An 11,297-nucleotide genomic window follows, 5' to 3' on the forward strand; every position below is an offset into this window, starting at 1 on the left:
TCCCTTTTGGTGGCTCTCCGTCAAAACCTTTCCCAGATATATTGTGTATTGTATACACTAGCTAGGGTTGAAAACTTGTATTTTAATCTAATTGTTTGAGTAACTTGTATCACTTGTAGGAAGCTGGCATTTTCCCCAGTATCTCTGTTTTTTCCCCAAATGTTTGCCTAGACAGAAATGTCCCCTGAAAGAATTGCCTGTTAGCTAGATAGATTGATGTTGTTCTTCTCACGTTTTAAAACTTTGCAGCATGAGAGTAGGTACTTTTACTAATACAGGGGTCATGTATTTTCTCTTAAATTTTCTCTTAAATTTTAGATTTTCTCTTAAATTTTCTCTTTTTAATTTTAAAATTTAATTTTTTAATTAAAATTAAAAATTTTAATTTTAAAATTTAATTTTTTAATTAAAATTAAAAATTTTAATTTAAAAATTTTAAATTTTCTCTTAAATTTTCTCTTAAATTTTAGATATGGACACGGTTATGAAATATTTTGTGTTGCTTGTAGCAATTCAAAGACTCTGCTTGCCTCAGCATGTAAGGTAGGGGATTATACTTTTTTATTCCACTTGGTCACATGAATCACATGAGTCCTCAGGCACCTGCAGGTTGTGGCGATGGAGGCAGCAGAACCCTACGTGAAAGGCTACTGGGGCCTGCTTTTTCGGAGTTTTGCTTTCTCAACCTCTTTTTCCTTCTGTCCTTTCAAAAGCTTGCAGTTGAGGAGCTCCTGGCTGGCTCCGTCCTCGATAAAGCGTGTCAGTCTTGATCCTCGGGGTCATGAGTTCAAGCCCCAAGTAGGGGGTAGAGCTTACTCAAAATAAAAAGCTTGCGGTTGCATTTTAAATCTGTTTCCGCCACACACTTTTGTTCTTAAATACTTGGTTTGACCTGATCTACACCTGATTTATTTAATCAGGTATTTTTAAATGACCTAAAAATGTGATAAATAATTTGAATAATTAGAGTCCTGGAGACACAGGGGAATGAGAAGATGAAATCCAGAGTGCGCTCTGTTTGACCGTTTCTCTAGGAACAGACTTGGGACTGAGCGAAGTGCATGGGGTCGCTCAGCATGTGCCAGGATGGGATAAGGTGGTGGCCGGCTCACTAGCATGGGGCACTGCAGAGTAGTACTTTTCAGTGTTTGCTTGTGAGACTAATCTCGTACTCCCTAGTCCGTATTTATCCCTGTTCTGTGCAGTGAACTAGTATGTATGGAGGATCGTCTGAAAGGTCTTGAGACCCCCCCCCCCCCCGTTTTATCTACATTGTCTAAAGTATATTTACTTGTTTCAAGCGTGATGATGTGAGTTGCCTATCTGGCAGGTCCCTCTGTCCCTGCTTTTGCTGCAGCTTCTTGCCGCTAGCCTGTATTGAGAGGCATCATAAGAAATACCGCTGTGCTCCTTTGCCTGTTGTCCCGTCTGTGAGAGTGCTACTGAGAGTACTTCTTCTGTTACAGGGGCCTGGGGGGGAGAACAGAGCTTGGTGGCAGGAATAGCTATGCTTCTGCTGAGCAGCCAGTTCGTTTTTAGCTTTCAGCGCTGTCAGTGATGTGTAATTGATTATTTCCTTTTCAACTTGGCTTGCTTGTAGCAAATGTGTACTTGGTTTTTGTTATTTGTATACTTTTTCTAAGTATTTTATATTTTAATAAACAGTAGAAAAGAAGTGTGGTTGATAGTGGGGCTTGGAAAGTTTAAATCTGAAGGTTTCTCTAAACTCACCTGCCCAGTAGAAGGGTAAATAATCCATGGAAACTTCTAGTTCTTCTGGGCACCAACCTGAAGGTGGCTTGGTTTCTTGAACGGAGGATGCCGGCCACAATTTTGTTTTTGACTGGTAAAGCAAATGATTAGATCCATCTTTCTTTGAAACTTAACATTTTAAACAATTTTATTTAGATGTTGTTAGCTTATTATAAGTTGTGTGTTGAAACTGGCTAATTTGATAAATTTTGACATATGGTTTATACCTGTGAAATCATAACCACAATTAAGATAATGAACATAGCCATCAACCCCAGAAATTTCCTCTGCCCCTTGGTAGGTCCTCTTTCCTGCCCCTTCTTACCTTCTCCTGCTCCATCCGTAGGAAACCACTAATCTGCTTTTTGTCATGGTAGAGTACTTTGTGTTTTCTAAAATTTATATAAATGGAATATGCAGTTCATTCTCTTTTAGTGCTAAGTAGTTTTCCCTTCTACAGATGTATTACAATTTGTTTATCTCTTCACTTATTAATGGACATTTGAGTTGTTTCCACTTTTTGGCTTTTACCTATAAAAGCAGTTGTGAATATTTGTATAATGTCTTTATTTGGGTACATGCTTTCATTTTTGTTGAATAAGTACCTCCGAGTAGAATTGCTAGATTATATGGTAGGTGTATATTTAAAGTTTTAAGAAACTGCCAAACTATTTTCCAAAACAGTTAAACCTTTTTACTGCCCTGCCAGCAGTGCGAATTCCAGTTGCTCCACACCCTCACTGACCCTTAGTATGGTCAGTCTTTTTAACCATTCTGTTTGGTGTGTAACATCTCATTGTGGTGGTCATTGGCATTTTCCTAATGACTAATGATATTGGTCATCTTTTCATGTGCTAATTTTCTTTCTATATCTTTTATTGATGAAGTACCTGTTCAGATATTTTGCCCATTTCTTTCTTGGATTGTTTGCTTATTGCTCAGTTTGGAAATGTTCTTTGTATACACTGGATACAAGTATCAGATATATGCAATTTAGATAATTATTCCCAGTGACTTATCTTCATTTCCCGTTTTTCAAAGAGCAGACGTTGTATGTTTTGGTGAAGCTTAATTTACCGATTTTTTTCTGTATTGGGTTGTGCTTTTTGTATAGTAAGAAATCTTTGTCTAACTCTAGGGCACATCTGGTTCTCTGAGTTTTATAGATTTTAAGTTTTATGTTTAGACCTAATTAATTTTTGCATTTGGCCTAGAATATAGGTTAAAGTTGGTTTTCTTGCATGTGGATATCCAATTGTTCCATATTTGTTGAAAAGACTATCCCTTTACTTACTGCCTTTTGCACCTTTGTCAAAAATCACTTGTCCATATATGTGTAGGTCTGTTTCTGGACTTGTGTTTTTTTCCATTCATCTTTTATTCTTGATGCCAATACTACATTCTCTAAATAGGTATAGCTTTTTGTAATATGTCTTAAAACCAGGAAGTAATTATCTTCCAATTCTCTTCAAAGTTATTTTGGCTATTCTAGGTTCTTCACTTTTTTATATAAATTTTAGAACCAGCTTGACAATTTCTACAAAAACACTTACTGGAATTGTTTGGGGATTACATTGAATCTATAGCTCAATTTGAGGAGCATTTTAACAATATTGGGGGTTTTTGGACACACAAATACAGTATGTCTTTCATTTATTTAGGTGTTTAATTTTTTAGGAATGGTTTTTTTTTTTTTTAATATTTATTTTTGAGACAGAGCAAGCAGAGGAGGGGTGAGAGAGAGGGAGACACAATCTGAAGCAGGTTCAGGCTCTGAGCTGTCAGCACAGATCTCGATGTGGTACTTGAACTCCCAAACCATGAGATCGTGACCTGAGCCAAAGTTGGACGCTTAACTAAGCCACCCAGGTGCCCCAGGAATGAACTTTTCTTTTTAATAAAGATTTTATCTTATTTTAATTCATTTTATTTTATTTTTTAAGTTTTTTATTTTATTTTAGTAAACCTTTTATTTTAGAGTAATTCTAGATTTAACAAAATGTTGCAAAGATAATAGAAAACCTCTCACCCAGTTTTCCCCAGTTAACATCTTAATATTATTAGGACTGTTTTATAATTTTCAGTGTCTGATCTTACACATATTTTATCAGATTTACCCTTAATTTGTATATTTTATGTCTATTCATTATTTACACATGGAAATACAGTTGCTTTTTGTTTATCAATCTTATATTCTGTGAGTTTCCTAAACTTAATTATTAGTTCTTGTAGCTTTATTGTAGATACTGTAGCATTTTCCATATGAATGCTTATGTTGCCTATGAATAAAAAGTTTTATTTCTTCCTTTCCTATAAGGATGTCTTAATGTTGGATACCAATGGTGATAGCAGAAATCCTTGGCCTTATTCCTTACCTAAGGAACAAAACATTGCTTCTTTGCCCATGATGGATTATCCCTATGTCCATTATGGATTTTGTGATTCTTCTTTATCAGGTTGCCTACAATTTCTAGTTGAGAGAGTGCTTTTATCAGGAATGGATGATAGATTTTGTTGAATATTTTTTCTTCATCTGTTGACATGATCATATGGTTTTCCCTCTTTAGTTAATTAACATGGTGAATTACATTGATTGGTTTTTCAAATAATAAACCAAAATTGCATTCCTGGAACCAAACCCCATCTGTTTGTGATACATTATCTTCTTATATAGTGTTGGGCTTATTTTACTAAAATTTTGTTTAAAAACTTTTATGTATAGTACATGAAGGATATTGTATATAGTTTTCTTTCTTTACAATGGCTTCATCTGGTTTTGGTTTCAAGGTAATGCTAGCCTCTTAGAAATATTTCCTCTGCAGTTTTCTGGAACAGTTTGTGTAGAATTTGTAACGTTTATTTTTTGAGAGACAGAGCGTGAACAGGGGAAGGGCAGAGAGACAGGGAGACAGAATCTGAAGCAGGCTCCAGGCTCTGAGCTGTCAGCACAGAGTGCAACGTGGGGCTTGAACCCACAAACCATGAGAACCAAAGCCAAATTTGGATGCTTAATGACTGAGCCACCCAGGCACCCTGATTATTTCTTTTTCAGATGTTTGAGAGAATTCCTCAGTAAGCCAACTGATGCTGGAGTTTTCTTTGTGGGAAGGTTTTAACTACAAATATAATATCTTCAGTAGATATAGGACTATTTAGGTTATCTAGTTTTTCTTGAGTGTATTTTGGTAGTTTGTATCTTTCAGAAAATGTGTCCTTTTTACCTGAGTTGTCAAATTTGTTGTCATAAAGTTACTCATAATATTCTCTTATGATACTTTTAATATCTAAAGAATCTCTGGTGATACTACCTGTCTTATTCTGCTATTAGCAATTTGTATTTTCTCTCTCACACCCTCTTTTTTCTTTTTGTGGGGGAGCATTCTGAGAATTGATAAGGAAACTAATGATATTTTGATATTTTCAAATAATTCTACTTTTGGTTTTGTTGATTTTCCTCTGCTGTTTTTCTTGTTTCTATTTCATTGATTTTTGCCGTTTTTTTTTTCTTTTACTTAGATTTCATTTCCTCTTCTGTTGCTAGTTTAATAAGGTTAAAGCTGAGGCTATTGATTATAAATCTGTCTTTTTGATATGGATGTTGAGTGCTATAAATTTCTAAGTATTATTTTTGAGATATTCCATAAATTTTGATATGTTGTTTTCATTTACACTTAACTAAAAATATTTTTAAAATTCCCTTTGATTTTTGTCTTTTACCTATAGGTTATTTTGAAATTTATTTAGTGTCCATATACTATTTTCCAGATATCTTTTTACTATTGATTTCTAATTTAATTTCATTGTGGTCAGAGAACATAATATGATTTGAATCCTTTGAAATTTAATCTTGGTAAATTTCCATGTTCACATGAAAAGAATGTGGATTCTGTTTCTGTTGGGTGGAGTGTTCTGAAAATATGAATTATGTCAGATTGGTTGATAGTATTGTGCAAGTCTTTTATCCTTTCAGTTTTATTGAGAGTAGCATTTTGAAATCTCTGACTATAATTGTGGGTTTATCTTTTAATCTTTGTATTTCAGTTTTTATATATTTTGAGGCTGTCCTGTTAAAACATTAATGATTGTTATATTCTCTTGATTAGTTGACTAGTTTATCATTATGGAATTATTCTCTTTCTTTTTGGTAATATTTTGTGCTCTCACATCTATGTTGTCCAATGTTAAAATAGCCACTCCAACTTTCTTTTGAGAAGTGCTTGAGATAAATATCTTTTTCCATCATTGTGCTTTTAAGCTACTTGTTTCCTTTTATTTTCAAGTGGGCTTCTTAAGGGCAGCCTACAGTTAGGTCTTGCTTTTTCACTCATCTTGATAATTTTCCTTTTTTTTTTTTTTTTTTTTTTTAATGTTTATTATTTTTGAGAGAGAGCACAATAGGGTCAGGGGCAGAGAGAGAGAGGGAGAGAGAATCCCAAGCAGGCTTCATGCCCTCAGCACAGAGCCCAATGTGGGGCTTGAACTCACCAACCACAAGATCATGACCTGAGCTAAAACGAAGAGTCTGCCGCTTAACCAACTGAGCCATCCAGGCCCCGATAATCTACCATTTTAATAGGGGCATTTGTTAGACCATTTACATGTAACATAATAACATGCTTGGATTTAAATCTGTCATCTTGCTATTTATTTTCTATTTGATCCATCCTTTCTCTGTTCTGTTTTACTTATTTTGGATTAATTGATTACTTTTTATGAGTCCGTTTTATTTCATTAGTTTGATTAGTACATATAACTGTTATGTTATTTTATTGATTGTCTTTCATTTTATACTGTAATTTTTTTTTTCAACGTTTATTTATTTTTGAGACAGAGAGAGACAGAGCATGAACAGGGGAGGGGCAGAGAGAGAGGGAGACACAGAATCTGAAACAGGCTGCAGGCTCTGAGCGGTCAGCACAGAGCCCGACGCAGGGCTCGAACTCCTGGGCCGTGAGATCATGACCTGAGCCAAAGTCAGACGCTTAACCGACCAAGCCACCCAGGTGCCCCGATATACTATACATTTTTAATTTGCCAACATGGGCCTTAAGTGATGTTGCACTATTTTAGGTATGATTTAAGAACTTTACAGAGGTATACTTTTGTTTCCTTTATGGTATTGTTTCACTTCTTCATAGAATTAACACCATATATTGTCCTTTTTTCTTTGAGTAGTCTGTTCTCTTTTGAAGAGATTTAAATAATACAAAAATTTCCAGCAGATACCATTGTCCTTCTGCCTAGAGGATATCCTTTAACATTCCTTATAATGCTCTTCTGCTGGTCGTGAATTTTTTTGAGCTTCTGCCTGTCTGCAAAAACCTATTTCTCCTTCATTTTGGAATGATTTTTATAGTGGGTAAAAAAAATGTTGGTTTTCCTTTCAGTACATTAAAGATGTAGCTCCGTTTTTCTTTTTCTTTTTCTTTTTCTTATTTTTTTTTTTTTGACTTGTATTGCTCTGATTGGAGTCTGCTATAATTTTTTTGTGTCTTAGTGATGGGTTTTTTCCCCTCCAACTGCATTTTTTTTTTATGGCTGATATTAAACAATTTGCTTATTGTTGGTATAATTTTCCTCATGTTTTCTGTGCTTGGGTTTTTCTGGAACCTGTTGGATCTGTAGGTTCATTGTTTCTATCAAATTTCAAAATTTGTCAGCCATTATCTTTTTCAGTATTTTTTCTTTTCATCCTTTTTGGAGGCTCTAGTTATACCTTTATGTTGCTGCTTAACATTGTCCTAGAGTTTAGTGATGGTCTTTTCTTTTTCTTTTAGCTTTTCTACTCTGAGTTTCATTTTGTCTCTCAGAGATCAGTGTTCTTTGTTGCCAGATATCTCATATTTTGGAGTGTTGTTATTTTCGGGTGTTAAGTCTAGTTTTTTAGTTCTGTCACACCAGTGCAGTCTCGTTCGTCCCTGTTACTCCATCATGTTGAGCAGAAGTGAAAGTCTCTAAACTATTAACTATACAATTAATATGCAAATATATGCTTCTTGTAAAATGTTGAAACTCTGTGATGACAATGCCAGTCTCTGATGAGTCACCTATCTTAGTCCCAGTCTTCCTTTTCCCAAGGTTACACTGGCTTGTAGTATGTATCTCCTCAGAATTTTTTTTCCATTTATACATGTACATAGAATATACCCATAGAAACAGTATACTGTTTTTTAAATGTGTTTTTTTTTTCAGTTCATTTTAACTTAAATTGCTTGATTGTTTCATCTCTATCTACAGGCAGCTAAGAAAGAGCATGCAGCTATCATTCTTTGGAACACTACCTCTTGGAAACAGGTGCAGAATTTAGTTTTCCACAGTTTGACTGTCACACAGATGGCCTTCTCACCTAACGACAGGTTCTTACTAGCTGTTTCCAGAGATCGAACTTGGTCACTGTGGAAAAGGCAGGACACAGTCTCACCTGAGTTAGGTAAAGTAGCTTCTGATTGGAAGATTATTAGTGAAACACTTGTGAGCATTTTATCTCCCTTGAGTAGCTACTAGGTGAAGAGGAATAGAAATAATAACAGGGTGAAGGACAGAGTCTCTGTTATGAAACCTTTCAAAGTTGTGTTATAAGTGAGGAAGACTTGACCTTCCTTGTAAGATTTAAATGCAGACGATCTTTGAGTTGACTTCCTTGTGATTATCTAGTTGGGATGGCATGTGTTCAGACATCTCAGTTAAACATAAAAATACAAAATATGAAAATATAAAATACAAAACATATATACATATAAGAATATAAGCTATAAAAACAGATTTTGTGGATGGTTACAGAATGCCAGTGTAAAACCAAATGGATAGTATATTTTGAGCTAGGATTTTATGGTACAGGATTAATGAAGACACAATTAAATTATGAAACCTAAAAGGACATTATTTTTACCCTTTTCCTACTTCCCCCTGTCACTTTGATAATTAGGAAGGGCATTTTCGGTATCCGTCTGTGAATACTGTGGCCCGTGGGCAAGATATTAACACCTACCTGCGTTCTGTCCTGAGCCTGGCATAAATTAAAAACAAAAGGGAAAAAAAATTGTGTTGTTGGAGCAAGGCGTATTTGTATTACCCTGGTTTCTTTGGGTAAACTTTAGAGAGTATTTAAAATATCTTTGTGTTATTTAATTCTGTTTTAATTTTTCTATTGATTGAACTTGCATGCAGATCTATCTTGTGATATTCTTAGTCTTTTAGTTTCTTGTATTTTAGAGACTGACATATTGAACATTGTATGTTAGAACAGACTGACTCCTTTTGCAACTAGTGATTTTAAAAAGTTAATGTGATACTAAAAATATACCCATAAACTATTGTGTCTTTATGGATTACGAATTAATAGATGCATTCCTCTTCCCTCTTTGTAAGTAATTAATGTGTTTTAGGTTTAGTCCATATAAGGACTAGAAGTTACCTTACATTTAAATCTTACAAGGGTAAAGATTTTTTAAGGTTTTCATTTGTTTTTTGTTTTGTTTGTTTTGTTTTTAAGAGTACATTAATCTTTTTTTCATATATGTAAATCGGGCTACTTCCTGAGTAAAGTTAAATTGTTCAGGCTTCTTTCATGGGCGTAAGTTGAACCTTCAGTTAAGTGCCTGGAAGATGGTTGCCATCTGTCACTAGAGAGTGACTAGCAATATAAAAGCGTTCCCTACCAGGAAACTAACTATATGCCTATTGCCTTCTGATGAGGGTCAGCTGCTGAGCCGTGGTCTGTTGCAAAAGTCAGCATGTGTAATTGGTTACTACAGGATGTGATGTATATGGCACATAAACATAGATTTCTGACAGAGAAAAACCTAGATTTCTGTCTGCCTTGTGAGTGGTGTGTGTGGTGATTCTTTCAGACCCAATTTTCAGCCTCTTCGCCTTCACCAACAAGATAACTGCTGTGCACAGTAGAATTATTTGGTCTTGTGATTGGAGTCCTGATAGCATGTATTTCTTCACTGGGAGTCGGGACAAAAAGGTAATTCTTTTTAACGTCATATTTTTCTAAATGTGAAATAATATTACAGGTATGTTCGGATAGAAAACACATAATCCTGACTCTGATACAATTTTTAAAAATCTGTGTGTACTGTGTTTTTTTGTATGCATTCATAAAAAGGCTTTCTTGTTAAATTTTGCAAATACCCATCTCCAAAATATCCAATATGAAAAGAAAGCCTTTCAGACACATGATGGTCATCAAATGGCCCCAATGGGAGTGAAGTAGTAAATGAAATGGTCCAAAACTAACAAGGAGAGCAGGAGGCGGTGAATGGGCATAAGGAGGAAAATAGTTGCTTCTTTTCTTTTTCATACTGTTATGAATTAAAGATTTTTTTCTATAGTAGATGATTATTGCCTTTTCATTCATGGGAGGAAGCAGTGTGTGTGTGTATGTGTTTCTCAAGCTTCAAAAAAATAAAACAAGTTAGCTAGTAGTAGACTCTTGACATGGCCCTCACCCTGGCCTCTAGTCTTTGCTGTTCTCACATTCTTTTCTTTTTCTTTTTCTTTTTTCTTTTTCTTTTTCTTTTTCTTTTTCTTTTTCTTTTTCTTTTTCTTTTTCTTTTTCTTTTTCTTTTTTTAAGTTTATTTATTCTGAGAGAGAGTGTATGTGGGAGGAGCAGAGAGAAAGAGAGAATCCCAAGCAGGCTCCACACTGTCAGTACAGAGCCCGATGTGAGGCTCGAACTCAGAAACTATGAGACCATGACCTGAGCTGAAACTAAGAGTTGAACACCCAACTGACTGAGCCACCCAGGTGCCCCATCGCACTCTTTATTTAAAAGGTCCTTTCTGGGGCGCCTGGGTGGCTCAGTTGGTTGAGCGTCCGTCTTCGGCTCAGGTCATGATCTCGCGGTCCATGAGTTTGAGCCCCGCGTCAGGCTCTGTGCTGACAGCTCAGAGCCTGGAGCCTGTTTCAGATTCTGTGTCTCCCTCTCTCTCTGACCCTCCCCCATTCATGCTCTGTCTCTCTGTCTCAAAAATAAATAAACGTTTAAAAAATATATAAAAATAAAAATAAAAGGTCCTTTCCTTGGGGTGCCTGGGGGGCTCAGTTGGTTAAGCATCCAACTTTGGCGGTTGGGTTCATGAGTTTGAGCCCCGTGTCGGGCTCTGTGCTTGACAGCTCAGAGCCTGGAGCCTGCTTTGGATTCTGTGTCTCCTTCTCTCTCTGCTCTTCCCTCACTCATGCATTCTTTTTCTCTCAAAAATAAATAAACATTAAAAAAAATAATAAAATGTCCTCTCCTTTTTCTGTAGTGCCTGCAGACCAGAGACGGCGAGGCAATGAGCATTTCCTTTCCTCCCCTTGCCCCCTCCAGTTGTCGTGATGGTACAAATCACTGAAGCAGGGGGCTAGCATGGACCTGCAAACACGGAAATGTCAGCCTCTAAACCTGTTTCTGTTAGACTTTCACTTGCATTCATTTGCCTGTTTATTTCTTCCCTGGCATTTATGTGCCTGTGCTGTGCTCACCGCTGAGGAAGCAGGACTGCTTCTGCCCTCCACAGCCCCCCCACCTCCCACCCTCCCCCCCCCCCCCCCC

The 11,297-nt window shown here is 36.0% G+C and overlaps 1 protein-coding gene across 2 annotated transcripts in view; it reads left to right on the plus strand.

The window, feature by feature from the left end:
- Window positions 1–11,297, plus strand: part of ELP2 (elongator acetyltransferase complex subunit 2) — a 43,695-nt gene that overhangs the window by 26,022 nt on the left and 6,376 nt on the right. For both annotated transcript variants that reach the window (XM_042909848.1, XM_042909849.1), the window contains 3 exons: window positions 471–543; window positions 7,990–8,182; window positions 9,603–9,724. In XM_042909848.1, coding sequence (XP_042765782.1) covers window positions 471–543; window positions 7,990–8,182; window positions 9,603–9,724 — 388 coding nt within the window. The remainder of the gene's footprint in view (window positions 1–470; window positions 544–7,989; window positions 8,183–9,602; window positions 9,725–11,297) is intronic.

The sequence above is a fragment of the Panthera leo genome, chromosome D3 (genome assembly GCF_018350215.1).
Source record: "Panthera leo isolate Ple1 chromosome D3, P.leo_Ple1_pat1.1, whole genome shotgun sequence".
Taxonomy (NCBI): domain Eukaryota; kingdom Metazoa; phylum Chordata; class Mammalia; order Carnivora; family Felidae; genus Panthera; species Panthera leo.